Raw genomic sequence first — 18,090 nt, 5'->3', positions numbered from 1 at the left:
TGGTAACTAATCCGTCTATTGTTTGACTTCTACCAATAATATTTTACGCTCGTTATTAAAAATCAATCTATCCAATTACCTATCCAAGATCTAAATGTAAACAATGTCTAATATATAGAAATTGTCAAATGTCAATCTTTGGTAAGCAAAATATAAGACAGATTGATTTTTAATAACCAGCCATCCTATTTACAATTATGAAGGTAAATTATTCTAAAAATGCAAAGTATCATTATTTCACAAGTAATATATATGACATCCATGTCTTTGGTCGAATGTAATATTTTAAAGGAATTTGAATGCATGTTAATCTATATTATAATGAATAAATAAATACCTCTTTTGGTAAGTCAATAATAAACTGTGTTTTTATTTAATACATAGCATTATTTTTCATCCATATTGTATTTTAAGTGGAATGTAAAAGAAAACTGCAAATTGTATTTATCCAATCCAATAACGTTTAATAATCTATGATGGACAATTTTATTAACAACAATAATAATAGATCAAAAATTTTAACATTTAAATTATCAAACATTTTAACATTTAAGCAATAATAATAAAGGTATAATAATGAGTATTTAAATATTTCATAAAATTTATAAAATATAAATAGGTACAAAGGGTATAGTAGCGTTGAAGATGAGCAAATACTACGCTTTGAAGTGGAGTTAAGTAAAGTGGCAATGTAGAGTCTTTTTCATTGCATGTAAGCAAACTGGCATTTGTTGCAACCTCAGAACGAAATAGAAGTTTTACATAAAACGAAAAGGAAGTCGCCAACAACTACTTTTTGCAGCGATCAAGTATCTATATAATCGCAAAAAGATCGCGATACACTCGTTACACTATTGCATCACACTGCTCTACCCGGTGTCTGCCGACACCGTTGCGCGTTATGTCGCTTTTCTGTCACGCGTTTTTCCGATCGCTCGCGTGTCCTCTTTCGTCCTATTATTCCATTTGCACACACGGGTCACATAGAGACTGCAGTAAATTCATTCATATGTAGGTACGGGTGCGCAACAGGAAGAGCGCACTTAGGAACAAGAGACACACAACTAGATCGCTGCAAATTTGTTGCAGTGAGCGACCTACCTTTGACCTATTTTATATATTTAATATTAAGAGTAACCGGCAGGATCCATGCCGGTGTTGAGGCTGTAGTTGCGGTACATCCCCGCGGCGGCCAGGCGGTTGGTAAAGGTCTGCCCCGCCGGGAAGAACACGGAAGGCACTGAATAGATACCTGGAAATATAACTCCTGCTAATATCCTCTCTTCAACAAGTCCCTCTTATAAATCATTTGTGTGATTTACCTGTGTGTCTAAATTAAATACTTGTTTACAAAATTTAGTCAACTGTGTGTTAAAGAACAAATAATCCTCAATATAATTTACAAATAGGATGTCATTTATTCTGTTGTAACTAAAACTGCTACTGTAAATTGCACAAAGGAGATATATAGGCCAATATATATCCATATAGCTGAATCCAAATAATAAAACGACGGCTTTTGTAAGTACCTACTCATTTATTTAATGTCATTGAAACGTATAAATACGACTCCGAAGATCCATCAAACGTAATTGACAAAGACAAAAATTACAAGTCTTATTATGAAGAAGCTATATTATTAAAATAAAAGATTTAACTTAAATTGTTCTCTTCTCATAACTTATAAATCAAATTAAAAAAAAAAGTCATAAATAATACTTTGCACTGCGAAGCTTACACGATCTTATTACTTAACATCAAAAAATAGTAAATACAACTTAATTGAAATATACCTATACAATACATATCTCTACTAGAAAATACAAATTCAACACTTAAAAAAATTAGGTACACATTGGCGCTTAAAAAAAAAAAAAATCAACTTGTCCTTAGAACATCATTACATTAAACACTTTTCTTCATCGGTTAGAAACCATTGCTTCATTTCGGTGGCGCCGGATCCATTGCAGTGTTAAGTGAATAATTCCGATACATCCCAGAGGTCGCCAGGAAGTTTGAGAAACTCTGACTCTTCGGAAAATACACTGACGGTACCGAGTGAAAGCCTAGAAGACACATTTTATTCATTCCATTAAACAGAACAGTCTTGAACTAACACAAGTCACAATCCATTAGAAAGAACGGTCTTGAAATAAGAATTCATTGTTATCTTCACTTATAATTAATTCGATCGCTTAAAGCCAGTTAAAAGCTTATCACAACTATTCACACCGTCATTATTATCTTCACACTTAATTTATTTAATTCGTCTATAAGCCGATAGGCCCACGCGTTCATTGTTGCTTAAATCGTCTTAAACCTTTTATACCAACAGCCATTAAATGTAATTTGTATTAGGTAAAATATTTAACTAGAAAGTGACTACACGATTAGAGTCATGTTATTGTAACGAAATTTTATTTCTTTTAAAATTTGTTTAACTAATTTTAAGTATTTCTTTTGAGAAAGTTTCATTATTCCGTTTCTGGAAACGGCTGACGAAATATGAAAATGATCACAAAGCTGCGAAATTTATTTTATCAGACTTTGTAATCTTTAGTAAACAATAATACAGATTTCGTTTGAAGTAATTACCTAAAGAAAATATTATTTATCCATCCATCATAACCATAGCAGTTGAAGGTTAACTATTACTATACAAGTATACAATGCTACAAAGATTAACACAAAATAAAATCAATACCTGGTGGATACCATCCGTATTCACTGGCCGAAGTCCTATAGAAAGGATGCTGTTTGCTCACTTGGCATCCGTAGCCATTAAACCAATCTGTAAAAACATAATGAACCGTGTTAAAGCTACTTAATCACACTGGTATTTCAATATTCTATGGTTTTAGTTGACATAAAAAACAGGGTTACTTTACTATTAGTGTAAAAACATTTTTATCTCCTTCCAAAGTAGAATATTTTCTAATACAAAATTAAATTCAAATACTTCCAGTAGTTTCTGTGAAACTATCACCTACAATATAGGAAGATACAAGAATTGTGCAAATCTTTGTTTTTAAGTAAACGCCTTGTTTTCGCCAAATTTTCATTATTATATCATCACGAAGTCGATACACGTAACCCGCATGTAAACTACCTGCATACCCATCGTACTTATTCGTAGGATCAATGACACTTAGTGTAGTAACAGATATTTATAGACTCGCTTAAAATTTTGAAAAATCTATTGATAGACAACAAGTAAGTACACAGTAGTCATATATGTGAAACGTGTCCAAACTAACATTCAGATTACTGAGACACGATCTTAGCAATATAATATTCTAATGTAATCCCATAGATACCTATCATGGTGTAATCCAGTGATATAGTACATACATAGTCATGTGCTCTAGTACATACAATATTTATAATAAAAAGTAATGGATCACTTTTGCAGGGAACTACCTAAGTACCTAATGTTGGCGCAGTACAAGTGCTCTATCCTGCAATTGTCTAAAGTGTGTGGTAGGGCAAAGATACTTGGAGAGATCCAGCTTTCTTGACAGCTTCCTTAACAATGCAACTGCAACCAATCTTAGTTTAATATACTAATTCCAAGCAATTGACTGTTTACTATTTCTGTAATATATAAATCCACATACGAGGATGTTCAAATCTCTTCGGCAGATTACAAGTGACGAATATATCGGAGGTCTTCAGGTCTGGTTGTCTAATTTCCTGCTGCAAGCTCGCTCGGTCCACGCAGGTGGCTGAACAGAATCCTGGCTGTGGCTCCTCTTTGCCAAACTCTATAGCTTTTGGATCTTCTTGGTCACCCATTGTTAGAGAAGAATACGAGAAATAGTTACAAATAATAAATATCTACGAAAAGCAAAATCTTGTACGAAAGGTGGGTATTGTGATTCGACTGATTGTTTGTCGCTATGGAAACGAAAGTATTTCTTTTCGTTGTGACAACGGCCCTGAGTAGAAATTAATGAAAAGTTTTTAATACAAAGCATTATTATTACGAATTCAATAACAATTTTTGTATACTTATTTCCAAAGGCCTAATGCTATCATAAGTAGACAGGCGAATACACACATATCAACCCGAATAAACCAATATTTATTAAACAAAACTCAATTTCGCAATTATAGTAAATTAAATATTTATCAACCAAATTATCTATCTTCCCCAATTTTATAAAACTGAATGAAGCCTATGGAAATAATACGTAATATACGAATTAGAATCATAACCATTCTTTTAGCTTACCGTTGTCGCCAAAAAATCGAGTCAAGGGTACGCAACGCGCTTCCTTTGCGTACTATATTTATTATAATTAAGTCTACAAAATGAGTAATGCTATCTACACCTATATGTATTCACAACTACTGAGTATGTAAAGACACACGTACAGTAATATATATGTAAGCTCATAAAATATAATTCCTGTAACAATTAAAATTACAACTATAGTGACTAGTAGGTATAACTCTTAAGATCAATAGGTCAGATATGAATTATTTTCTTTTATTTAGATTAAAGATAAATCTCCTATGAGCTTACAACACTCTTTTCAATTAAGCACGATTATAATGTGATCAAGTATAGTAAACATTATTATATAGGTTTTCTTTTGTAAAAGATATTGGATTGGGCCTTATGAAACTATACCTAAGTTTATACCAAACTAAAGTATGTAATTTACTTCTTTGAATAATGAAGCATACTTTTTTATATTGACCAAACGCATGTAAGTATTTGTAACACAGCCAAAGTGATTCAGTGTCCGTTGTTCCCTAGCTCATTGGGCATGCATTGAGCTGAATATATTAGCTGTTATCAGCAGTATCAGGACGACAACAGACAATAAACGAGTGGGTGACTATCGCCGCTCCCTACTCCGTGACGCTAACTACAAACCAGTAGTTACCAATCGACTGACAATATCACAACTTTAAACTAACGTTTTATGAAGATTGACAAAGAAGAATTACATACATTTTTTTTCTTAATCGTTCATAATGACGTTTTCATACTAATTGTCATAACAGGTGTACAACATAGACTGAATTTTGCGCTACAAAAATGAAAACAATAATAATTGAGGAACCATTCAACTTAAAAGTGGTGAGATTTGAACTGGATTTTACTACGCTTGACCCGCCAAGCCCGAGGTATAAAGGAAAATCTAAAGAGATAAAGATTCCGAAAGTAAACTACAACAGAAGACCCTCGATAATACCGACACCTCCTCCAGTGAAAAGCTCACAAAAGGTAATTTTAATATTTTATAAAAGAAAATAAGCATCACACTTTCTTGTAGAATTTGTGCAACTGACATGGAAATAGATACAATATACCTACTGTATATCAAAAACATTCATATTTATAAAGATTTGCTGTATTCCTGGTGATAATTGTTACAGGCTAGAGAGACGAAACGGTATGAGACTTTTTATTAATATTTAATTATTTTTAACAGAAGCGCGACGTAAAAGAATTAGTAGAAGAACTACTTGATGAACTTTACGCAAACCAACGAGACTGGAGTAATAACAGTGTGAACGAGTATAGCCACGGGTAAGAATATACTTCATTATTAAGTAAAGGTTGTCTATCCTCATAATCGAAAGGTCTGGAATATAAATATTTGATTTTAGGTCGACTCAAGCGGCGTCCACTTCCTCTCAATCGGTCACAGAGGAGAACACGGATGCAATTGAACGAAACTACTTGGAATCTTTAGGTAAAATATAAGATACAAATAATATTGAATTTTTGTACAGTAATCTCACCTTGATATTGAGAATCATTATTCTCAGTATCAGAATTAGGTATGCTTAGTACACACTAAGTACAGAGGCCTTAGACAGATTTTAAATCTGTTATATTATATGTGTGAAATGTAAATTAGAAATCAATAATTAAATGAAACGCAATGTTTCCATTTTTGATTTACAAAAAATCTCACTTATTCTTGGGAGTAACTATTTATTTGGGTAGTAATGATTATACTATATAGTTATATACATATATGGAACCTCTAATGGAAATGTCGTGTAGTTAAAATGTATAGACAACTAAATTGTATTTAATTTTATTAAAATCAAAGAGCAAGTTAAACGGTATTATCTATACGGATATCTTTTTAGATATTGATGAACTCCGCAATCATCTGTCTGAATACACAAATAGACTGCAAGCTACGGGCGAACGATTGGCGAAATGGTTGAAAATAAAGGACAGGCTGCGGAGACAACAAAAGAGGCTCTGCGCTGCATTTACTATTCTTCTTCGTCATATAAGTATGTTGAAATTGGATATAAAAAGGCTGTTTATACTGTACTTTTTAAGTAATTTCATTAGGAATTTACTTCGTCAATTTAAACGCGGTGTGATCTAATAATTAATCCAATTATTGCCTCCTAAAAATTTGACAATTTCTCTTAGACAGAAATTGTTAGTTTGTAAATTGTATTACACTTTCTAATCATAACTATAATCAAATCGATAACAACAAAAAGACAGTAAATTTCACTTATTTAGTTTGAGACATGTGACCCTTATCGTTCACGATATTACGCAATATTTTAGACCGCCATTAAAAATTCACCCATTAATAAACTCTTTAATAAAACTCATTCAACACATTTTATCTCAAAGGTATGATATGTTACAACTGCAGTGATCAACGCTAAGCTGTTCATGAATAGAGAGGAGCTAGACGACTTTCATTTCATTCAGAGTCTTAAAATAACCTTACGCACATCAAAGCAACGCCAGTACATGGGGCTTTTCAATTTGTGTATGTGTATGACACTGACGTACACAGCGATACGAATCGATACGCGACGCACACACCAATATAAGTGGTCTACCGCGCATGCTCAAAGACATATACCACGATACTCAGCTTCGGGATCCTATCCGACTCTATCTTCACTGTTGTCCTGGCATCGATTTGAATTAAATACCAATGCTATATTGTAGTAGAGGGTGGCCAGCCCCACCACTACGGTTCGCGAGTTTCCCCGTAAACATCACATCAGCTGGTCGACAGCGCAGTCTTAAATGTATCGCAGATATGTCATATTATAATTCGATTCTGCGCTTTGTTTCGCTCGCTGTTTTTAATGTAGTATTAATTCGATTTGCGATGATTAGGATGTTTTCGTAGTCCAAGACTAAGAATGACGTGTTTGCCTGCAGTGCCGTTGCGTCGAATTAAACAGACAAATAATTAAGTTTGTGATAGTGCGGTTGAAAGAATGCATTTATTGTCAAATGTGTGCCGAATACAGAACCGATGAGTGCGCTCTTAAATTCCCTCAGGAACTTAGCAAGTTCTTCGAGGGCTACCACAGGTACTATATAAATAACAATTAGTATTCGTTACATCCTTGTTCCATTGTCGCCTACCTTGAAAAGATGTTATTAAATGTTTCTAATATCTAAGTTAATGTTAATACATAATATACACTGTTAAATTACATACATACAACCTGATATTATCCCAAAATATTTGATATTGCTCTAGTAACAATGATTTGACATTTACATTATGACCAATTATGTTGTATCTTACATAATGGTTAAAGATAGTATGTAGCTTTTATAATATAATATTAAGCTTTTTGTATAAGAATGTGATATCACAATATCAGGTATGATACGTAAATATATTTCAATAAAATATAAATAGCATGTAAGAAAATAACCTATCTTCTTTAATTGTTTAAGGTTTATCATTTAATCAAAACTTTTAATAAAACGCTAAAGATATGTAGTTAATCTAATGTCAGTCATAATTGTTTTTTAAAAATGAAAAATAGTATTTCAGCAATTCCGTATTATAGCGCTAAATACCGTGTTAAAAATGACCTTCAATTATGGTTGTGATAATATTCAAATGCCTTCTCTAAGATACGGGACTAACGCAATTAAATACTAATTAGTATACCAGTAACTAATGCCGAATACCATCCAACTTCACTAAAGCCTCTTTTTAAATCTTATGTATAGAAACCAACAATGTGGTCTTGGTTTTGGCTTAACGCCATACCTACAGCTATATACATTTGAATAAGGAACATTCCCACATTGCCCTTTGACATGTCGTAATCCCCTCATTCTATATGTATGTATGTACCTACCAACAATACGATTGCTATTTACGTGTGGTCTAAGAGTAATGAGAGTGGCGGAAAACATTAGAACACTTTATATCAGAAACTCAAAGCATTTATACAGACGAAGGTATATTCTCAAGTAAAAAAAATAGTCATATGATAACAAAAATATTAGAGACAAATACGTATTGTAATAAATAATTTATATTTTTTATAGATACAAATAGAATTAAAATTAAAAATTATCGTGTTTACAACCCACATATTATGTTTTAAAAATTATTTGTGTGATAAAAACAAAGAAAATAGTATTAATTTTATAACATACTAAAGGTCACCTTTATCGTCGAATTACTATTACGCTTTAATGTTTATTTTAAAAATAAATCTATCACTTATTTAGTAATTGAGTTCATAAACCTTAACTCATTTTAATAACTTATTAATAAGGTATAAAAAGAATTGTTTTAAATATAATTTATTCTCGTAAAAAATCATCCTTAAAATACGACATATTACGTATTTTAACTTATTAACAATATACTTAGTAAGATCCTGATCAAAACTTAAAACATAATACAATGATCAATTCTAATATAATAAAATAGGAAAAAAACTGTATAGGAGCATACAATAACACTGGTATACGCAGGTGGCGAGAGCGGAGCGCGGTTCGGCGTGACCCCGGGCAACGAAGGGCCGGGCGAGGGCGGCTACGCGGAGTGGCTGCACGCGATGCGGCTCGTCGCGCGCCTGCCCGCCGGCGTGCCGCACCACTTCCGCAGAAAGGTAGCGCACACGTCTCAAGGGCTCTTCACGTAGGGCCAAGCGTACTTATAACCGTCCCTCAACGCTGCATTTAAAATTGTTTACGACGTTCGAGCAGTTGCAAATGTTATGTTCCAAATTTATTTGTATTTCACTTACATTTTTCTACAAAAAAATATCTAATTTAAACTTAAATCAACGAAGGCGCTTACATATTAAAAATCAGCCAAATATAAAAAAGAGATATAAAAAATGCGTAAGATAATCAGTTCGGCGTGACCCTGGGCAACGAAGGGCCGGGAGAGGGCGGCTACGCGGAGTGGCTGCACGCGATGCGGCTTGTCGCGCGCCTGCCCGCCGGCGTGCCGCACCACTTCCGCAGAAAGGTAGCGCACACGTCTCAAGGGCTGTTCGTGTAGGGCTAAGCGCACTTAAAACCGTGCCACAACGCCGCACTTAAAATCATGTATGACTTTCGCGCAGTTGCAGATATTATGATCCCAACCTATTTATATTTCTCTTGTATTTTTCTATAAAGTAGTGTTTAATTTCAAGGTTAACTCAATTGACGCGTTTCTATATCAAAATTTGCCAAAAATATGGCTATAAAAATAATAAACATAAAAAATGGATAAGATAATCACCTTGGCGTGATCCCGGGCAACGAAGGGCCGGGAGAGGGCGGCTACGCGGAGTGGCTGCACGCGATGCGGCTCGTCGCGCGCCTGCCCGCCGGCGTGCCGCACCACTTCCGCAGAAAGGTAGCGCACACGTCTCGAGGGCTGTTCACGTAGGGCCAAGCGTACTTCATGCCTTGCCTGAAAGCCACGTTTAGAAACGCGTACGATTCGCTTGCAGTTGCAAATAACGGTAACTTGTATTATGTTCCAAGCTTGTTTATACATCTCTTTCCTACTTTATCTACTTTCTTAGTAATTGAACAAGTTTTCATATTTAAAATTAAAGTAAAACTAATAATTAGAAGATAAACATAAATAAAACATGATATTATGAAATGAAACAAAATGAAATGCAATATATACCTATTTATTTAGTATAGGCCTACGGCGGCACTTACAAATTGTGAGTTATAATATTTTATAATATATTATCGGAACGCGACCTCAACTGAGAATATCCGGTAATAAACTCAGCGGATTTTGTCTTTATTCTGTAACAATTATTACACTTTTTTTAAATGCTACTACTTTTTACATATAATTAATAAAACACTAGCTCCAGTATCTTACTTTACATTTATCACGAGCTATCTAGTTCATCCGACAAAGTGAAATGCTGGCAATGATGCTTGACAGTTATTATTTATTATTATAGTCGTGCATAAAAACAAATGTGCTAAGCTAGTGTGAGCTATAACATAAAAATGACGCAATGAAAATCTCTACGACAGAGCTTGACCTCAGTTATTCTTAGAAACATGTAATGTAATATAACGTTAACAAGCCGTTCCCGTTATAGCGATAATTACTTTGCGAAAATAAATTAAATGCACAAGGGTCGTTTTAACAGGTATACAGCATATGTTTGGCCTTGGCCTCTCAATCGGGGGTCCGAGGTTTAAACCTTAGGCACGCACCGCAGATTTAATACTCACTCAGTTATATTAAAACTTAATTATTACCTACTTTCTTTAACATTGAAAATACTTTGAAATTATAAACACTTAAATTTTATTTATATGTTTTTATTTTTATACATAGCTAATTATGTATAGTATGGGTTACCAAAAAACATATATCTATTGCAAATATAGGCACGGACATCTTAACCTTTGAACTTATTGACTCTACATGTCCAAGTTTCGTTTTAAATATTTAAGTGACGAAGAAACAAGCCGGATTATAATAATTATTTAAGTTTTTCGATCAAAACACGTCTTCAATTTCTGACAAACTTGTAATAGAAACCGTGAGAGCGGATAATCGAAGTTTGTTTGACGTCGCTCACCTGGGGCGGGAGAGGCATGTTATTTATAGACCACCTTGAGAGATGTAAACACGGGTATCTTAGAGGTTTTATAATATTTAACCCTCCACGTGCCCCTATGAGGTGTTACACAGGCTTGTGTTCTTCATTGTTCATAAGTGGATCGAGCAGAATATAAGAATTTTGCTTTTACTCTTGTATGTCCAGTGATAAGCAAGATCTATTGTACACGGGCGTCCGAAATTTGTCGAGATAATTTTCCTTTAGAAATTATTACTTAAGACTTCAAAGATATTTTATCAATACTTAACATCAATTAAATAATAATTAATTACATAATTATAAATACGAAACCAAATATATGGGTTACTTGCTTTATACCATTACCAAATACATACAGCCGAACGTAGGACCTTCTCCTTTTCGAAGTTGATTAAAAAGAATAATCGATAATTGTTTAATCAAATATACATAAAATTGTTGCAGTTATGGTTAAATCTGGCAGAGCGGCACCTCACTGCCCGGGGCATCGAGTGGAGCTCGGCGGAGCGCGCCTGCTTCCGCGGCACGGCGCTACCCGATGATGCAGAGCTGGGCGCGCAAATCCTTAAAGTAAGTTTGATTGTACGAGTATGCTTATATTTCTGTTACTAATTTAGTATGAAACACGATAATCTGATAAACTAGACAAGTAACTTAATTATGTGACTCTCTCCACATTATTAATACGAATAGTGCAAATGAAAATGAGATGTATTCGTGCCAAGTTTTTGAAATATAATAATTAGCTCAATAAATAATCTAATAATGTAGGCCAATGTAATTTCCTGATTTTTTTTATTTATTTAATATGACAGTGAGTGTAATTTTAATAATTTAATACACAGATAATTATTTGAACTCGGGGCACGAATTGTTGAAAAAAATAAATAATATAAATAAATCAAGTAAAAGTATCATTACTAGAAGGTGAATAAGTTTTTACTTTTCCATTATCTGCTTTTTTTTAATTTTCAGGACTTACATCGTACCGGGTGCTCTCTTTTCTGTGGAGCAGAGGGTCGGGAGAATCAAGCAATGCTACGGAGAGTTTTATTAGCTTACGCAAGGTATTCATTTAGCTCAATTTGTTTTAATTTAATTTTAGTGTCATGTTGAAATATTTTATCGTAACAATTGCAATAATTTCATCACTTTAAAGTAATTTTACACCTTAGGGGGTATTTCGAAATTATAAGCGTAAAAATAATGGCCATTAACTTTATCGAGGCAGGAAAACATCGTAAGAAGACCTACATTCTTTAGAGTTTTGTATAACGTTTTCATGGCGATGAAGTCTACCAAAAGCTACATACATTACATTACATTACACATTGGATTGGGTTACATTGGACGACTGTGACCTAATTAATTATTATTCTTAGACGATACGTTAGCGATATCATATTTTATCTGTCTATCATAATTTGCATATAAATACGAACTTATTGAAATTTTCATTTTTTTATTTCTTATTTCAGGTGGAATAAGGAAGTAGGGTATTGTCAAGGTTTTAATATGTTAGCGGCCATAATTTTAGAAGTCATGGAGAAGTCTGAAGCGGATTCGTTAAAGGTAAATAATGCATGGCTGAATTGCTTTTATTTACCCGCCCACGAATTGTGATTGTGATAAAATATTTAATCGATACTGATAAATTGTCGTCCATCAACGCTTTGCATATTTGAATGAAGTCTACCTTATGTTAAATGGTCATCACAGGAAAATATCTTAGTACAAATATATATACGAAGCAGAAATCTGCCGCCAGGAATTCTATCAGTTTCGATAGCAAACAATTAACCATAAAATTGGGAAAAAAGCCAAGAAAATAGTTTATTTGGACTTTAACAGCTAAACACTAAATAAATATTTGACATCTTCTAGACTCAAAGTTCCATAATAGGATTTGCCTGTATCGTGGGTATCAAAAACAATCATGTCTACGTATATACCAACACCCACACTTAGAAGGGAAATCTAATTTCATCATTAGGTATCTCTCTGACCAAAGATCTAACTCGGAACCCACTAGATGTCAGACTAGTATCGTGGTCACTCCACCATGCGAGTCATCAATATTAAATTGTGGTGAACTACCCACCGTTTTTTATAATTAACGTGCAATTGCAACCGGCGGACTCGAGTCAGACCTACTTTGGTACCAGCGAGAGACGGACGTGTCGCGAACGCATGAATTATTTTTATGTCTAGTGATTCATACCATAAGACATAAAAATAATTATTACAGTACAATAAATACATTATAATAAATATAACTCATTGATGATTCGCATATATTCTCGTATGTTACAGGTTATGATATATTTAGTGGAGGCGGTGTTGCCCGAAGGTTATTTCGCGGATGATCTTCGGGGCTTGTCAGCAGATATGGCTGCCTTTAGAGACCTGCTCAGGTTACGTCTTCCACGTTTGGCTCGTCATATGGACCACTTGCAAAGAATATCTGACGGTAAATATGATGACGCTTTACTTTACTATTAATTATATTCCGGCCACCAGTTGACCAATTGATAACCCTGTTGAATAAATCGATATGCTTTATATAAGCGTCTCTACCTTAACATAAATCGCATGGAACAACAACGCATTTAATTAAAAAATTGAGAAATCTTCTACCTAATACAATTGCTGATACAAGCATTTTGTTTCAGGTGGAGGCATAGAACCTCCGTTGCCAGACGTATTCACGATGCAGTGGTTCCTCACTCTGTACGCCACCTGGTTGCCTCGGGAGTCCTTGCTTAGGATTTGGGACCTCATCCTCTTAGATGGCAACGAGGTGTTGCTACTAACAGCCCTAGCAATTTGGGATATGTTGCAAGAGTAACCCTTCTTTTAATTTTTTTTTTGATATGTCTAAAGTTTATCTTATGCCTCTTTGCTTCACTAATCCCTTAAAGCTACTAGATAGTCAGCTGATACAAGAAAAGTTATTGATAAAAAAATCAATACTCAAGTATTCTGAATTGCAATGTTTACACAATTCGCAGCCGCATTCTATCGGCGCGGTCCGCGGACGAGTTCTACAGCTGCATGGGCGGCGGTGCGGGCGCGGTGTGGGAGGCGGGTGAGGCGCTGGTGGCGCGCGTGGTCGCGTTCGGCTCCGCGCCAGAGCTGCCGCGCCTGCGCAACATACACCGGTACAGGGTGACGCCGCCCGCGCCCGTCGCGCCACCCTCCTACCACCCTCCGATACAATCTGCGGTAGGTTGATTTTAATAATAATTGCATTGTTTATTCCTGTGCAGATTAGCTGATTTTAAGTTTAAGTAAAGGATATCTATTATTTAATTTTTCGTATACTTAGTACTTTGTAAATTTTTTTACTGTCCAACCCTCAATTGGACTGATCGGGTTAGCTTAACAATCATATTTCCTTAAGTAAATGATTTAAAACACGAACAGCCATAGGTTCTTTTTTTAAATTGCTGCCTAAATATATTGTTTTTTAACTTGTGTTATTAAATCTATTGACGTCTATATACATAATTCATTTTCAGATGCAATCAATGACGAAACGAGGACTACGATTATTTTATTCTGAAGATGAAGGAGATTCAAGTGATGATGGAAACAAAATGGCATTAGCTACGGTATGTATCTATATTACCTAATAATTATTTATTTCACAAGTACATATTCTCATAAGTTTCGTATAAATTACCCTTTCAGCCATTCATAATTCAGTCATAAAGAAATTAATATTTTTTTATTGTAATTCCAAATGACACTTTTTTGGTTTTCAGGTTATGCCGCAAAGAGAAGAGCGATCAGAGGCTGGTGACAGGCTATCTTTAGATATTGGGGCGCTAAAGAGGCAGTATGCTCGACTCCGCGAAAGACAAAGACAGGCACATGTTATCCTGGCAGCCGCCTGCGCTCGACATGCAGCTGGTATGTCTTTTATTTCATAATAACAGTCTGTAATATTTCACATATAATGACATATGAACTAAATTTAATTTTTTTATTAACTTTTCAGTTGGTGTTCCCACTTCGCCAACTTCGCTTACAGTGAATAATTTACTGTTAGGGAAAAGTGCTATCGTAAGCTCAAGAGGACGAAGGCTTGGACCTCCACCAGGTGCTATACCTCCTTCACGTCAAACGAACGAACGCCAAGTTAACGAAAAACCGGACTCCCAAGTGCGCAGCACGTCTAATGAAACTATTAGCTGGGAGGAAGAAAAATCACGCAAATCACTAAATAGAAGAAACTCTGTAAAATGGAAAGATATTAAAAAAGAAAAAGCATTAGAAATTGCCAGAAAACCCTCCATCGACCTAGATGAAAGAGGTGACGGTATAATTGTTTCGGAATTAGAAGCTAATGAAATGATAGCTTCAATACGGTCTCGGAGTTCTAGCGAAAGTTCTTCATATTCTTCACATACAGCCTCGAGCACCGACACCAGTCTCTGTGATGAAAATGAAAAAGCAAGTGATTCTGAAGCAGAACTACCAGATGACGATAAAGAAAATAAAAGCGGTAAACATAATAAAAAAAAATCATCACCTATTAAAAAGGAACCAAAAAAATTGCGATCACCGATCGTTAACGTACCACCAACCAATAAATCTCCTGAACGACAAGCCCATTTATCAACCACTGAAAGGTCTGTAAAAGATATTTCTGATTACTTGGATTCAGCTGCTGGAGAACCACTACGTGCATATATAGACGGCTTTGAAACAAAACTAAAACACAATGAACTAACAAGTACTGAAAAATTTAAGCCAATAAGTCCTTTTAAATCACCCTCTTCTCAAACTCCTAGACCCAACTCAGATCTAACTTCAACTCCTCGCCTTCAAGAATACTTAGAAACACCAAAACACGAATCAAAAAGACCAAATAACTTATCACAAGCCAAGAAGTTTACGGATTTAAGTCCTATAGATTTATCACCCTGTCCTTTTGTTGTGAGTCCTAAGAAAACTTACGAATATGAGTATTTTGAATCTAATTTTAAACAAGCTTCTTCTTCAGGCATTGATCTGAGTAGTCGACCCCCTGATATAATCGATAGTTTTACAATGTATCCTAATTTTGTTCCAGATATTGATTTATCTGATAAAAATGTTTCTGATTTTGAAAGTCCGCCGAGGAGTCCTGGCTCTGAAAGTATAATTGTAAGTGAAGATGAACCCCCTATTCCCTTAAAAATTGACAAGTATTTTGAACATAGTCCAGAGTTTTTTGGAGCGCGGTTAACGGATCCTAATAATGCCGATATTCCTAACAGAAGAGCAACAAAGCGAAATTCACGATTACCTAAGAAGCCCGATTCACTAACATTGCAAAGTAGTCATAATGAAAAAATATCGAACGATGAAGCAGAACGTGCGTCTTCGTTACCCCAAAGCCACAGTTTTACGAAAAAGAAATCTCCGAGTCCTGTTTCTAAAGAAAAACCTCTTAAACAATCTGATAAAAGTTATAGTAAAATATATGCTGAAAGCCCAATAGTCGATAAAAAAATACATGCAGTAAGCCCAATAGCCGAGAATAAATTACATGCTATAAGCCCAATAGTTGATAGTAAATTACACGCTGCAAGCCCAACAGTTGATAGTAAATTACACGCTGCAAGCCCAACAGTCGATAGTAAAATACATGCAGTAAGTCCTATAATCGTACCAACAAAGGCTAAAATCACACCTAATAAAGATACAAAGATGTCACCAAAAGACCATATTATACAATCAGGCCGTAAAAATAGTGAGAGGGCATTACAAATAATACAAGAAAACTCGCAAATATTAAGCAGAATATTAACAAAACAGAATATATCAAATGTAAGTACGCTTAGCAACCAATCCGAAGAGATGAGAAATAACGATAGTTTTACAGATAAAAAGCAACATATATTTTGTGATAAGACTACCGGTAAAACAATAGAAAGCAAGTTGATAGAATCTCCTTTACTTAAAGAATCAACTTCAGATTCTTTAATTGGTTATATAAAAAGAAAACCAAAGGATGAGACTACAGAAAAGAATGATTTTCTCAGAGCACGACCAATTTCAATTGACGATCCATTTTCATTTGAATCACGGAACGCTTTAATTAGAAACGAAGAATTTTCTTTAAAAAATATTAAAACTCCAAGCAGTGAATGCCTAGCTAATAAAACTGATATTTACGGTTGGGAAAATAAAGGTTTCTTAGCAAAATGTGAATACAAAGGAAATTTAGATAGACCAAGTATGAAATTTGACGAGGAGTTCAAAAGAAGAACTAGCAATGTCTCAATAAGTAGTGATATTTCTGAAAAAGATAAAAAGCCATTACCTGGAGACTGGCCTAGATATTCATTCTCAGGCGCCTCGAAAGGTTCCGTTACATCGGAAATGAAAGATACTTCCACGTTTGAAAGAAGATTTACCTCAGATGATTATAATTACCCTTTTTCCGTTTCTAGCAAATATAACGATTTTATTCTAACTAAGGCCAGTGACATATGTAGTAAAATAGTCGACGAGGGGCCGAAAATTAGCGATATTTCATTAAAGGCTGAAATTAGTAGTCGTGACAGTGATTTTTCACATGTAGTGACGTCATCCATTAGCTTTACTTGTGATCCATCTGCAGAAGACGATTCACCGATTGGTGCGAAGAGTAACTCCAGTGATACTTTATGTCAAATAACATCCTTGGACCAAATATCAACACCAATATCGCCTAAAGTTTTTCCCAATAGGGAGACACCTACACTTCCTAAAGATTATGCAGAAAGGAGTGATAGAATGAAATTGGAATCAGACGATACTTGTAGTGCTATAACCTCTCTTATAGAAACGGACACATTGTCCTCATTGTCTTACCCACGGAGTCCGTCGTCGGGCTCATATCACCCTTTTCCCACGCGTCCAGCCATGCGGATGCCCAAAGACATTGGAGTAAGATTAGGCATGTATCCTAAGGAATCTTTAAATTCACCTTCCAAGTGAATGCTGCATTATTCAGACAGAAAAATAATTTGTATAAAGAATGCTTTAATCATTATGTTGTGGATCTTTTACACATTTTTGTTAAATAAAATTAAGCCGATAATTAGATTAAGTTTTGGATTTTTGTTATTACAATGGTTATTGTAATGTTGACTGTTCATTTTTAACCAATCTTATTGTACAAGTTGTACCGTATTCAAATGGAAAAGAAACTAAAAAATATGTTAAATTGAAATATTGTCAGCTAATGCTTTATAAATAGCT

General features: G+C 34.6%; 2 protein-coding genes across 3 annotated transcripts; one reads left to right on the top strand and one right to left on the bottom strand.

The window, feature by feature from the left end:
* Positions 1-1,020: 1,020 nt before the first annotated feature.
* On the bottom strand, positions 1,021-3,914 carry LOC140750967 (piercer of microtubule wall 1 protein). 2 transcript variants are annotated; one of them, XM_073084734.1, is made up of 3 exons: positions 3,618-3,912; positions 2,705-2,791; positions 1,021-1,252 (listed from the first exon to the last, which is right to left on the bottom strand). In XM_073084734.1, exons 1-3 carry the CDS (start codon positions 3,793-3,795, stop codon positions 1,128-1,130), a joined length of 390 nt encoding a protein of 129 aa, XP_072940835.1. In that variant the 5' UTR covers positions 3,796-3,912; the 3' UTR covers positions 1,021-1,127. The 2 variants fall into 2 exon arrangements, with proteins under 2 accessions (XP_072940835.1, XP_072940836.1); XM_073084735.1 differs by lacking the exon at positions 1,021-1,252 and adding an exon at positions 1,521-2,066 and having other exon boundaries at positions 3,618-3,914.
* A 955-nt stretch (positions 3,915-4,869) lies between these two features.
* LOC140750613 (uncharacterized) lies at positions 4,870-17,939 on the top strand. Its single transcript, XM_073084262.1, has 14 exons — positions 4,870-5,239; positions 5,448-5,545; positions 5,626-5,711; positions 6,118-6,270; positions 8,747-8,883; positions 11,296-11,421; positions 11,827-11,918; positions 12,330-12,423; positions 13,165-13,321; positions 13,524-13,695; positions 13,863-14,076; positions 14,373-14,465; positions 14,619-14,766; positions 14,855-17,939. The coding sequence occupies exons 1-14, from the start codon at positions 5,051-5,053 to the stop codon at positions 17,824-17,826; spliced, it is 4,731 nt and encodes a 1,576-aa protein (XP_072940363.1). The 5' UTR covers positions 4,870-5,050; the 3' UTR covers positions 17,827-17,939.
* The last annotated feature ends 151 nt before the right edge of the window (positions 17,940-18,090 follow it).

The sequence above is a fragment of the Epargyreus clarus genome, unplaced genomic scaffold, assembly GCF_041222505.1.
Source record: "Epargyreus clarus isolate Ecla_fem2 unplaced genomic scaffold, WU_Ecla_fem_2.2 ptg000021l, whole genome shotgun sequence".
Taxonomy (NCBI): domain Eukaryota; kingdom Metazoa; phylum Arthropoda; class Insecta; order Lepidoptera; family Hesperiidae; genus Epargyreus; species Epargyreus clarus.
Note: the sequence above shows the minus strand (reverse complement) of the source record. Positions and strands in the feature narration are given on the sequence as shown.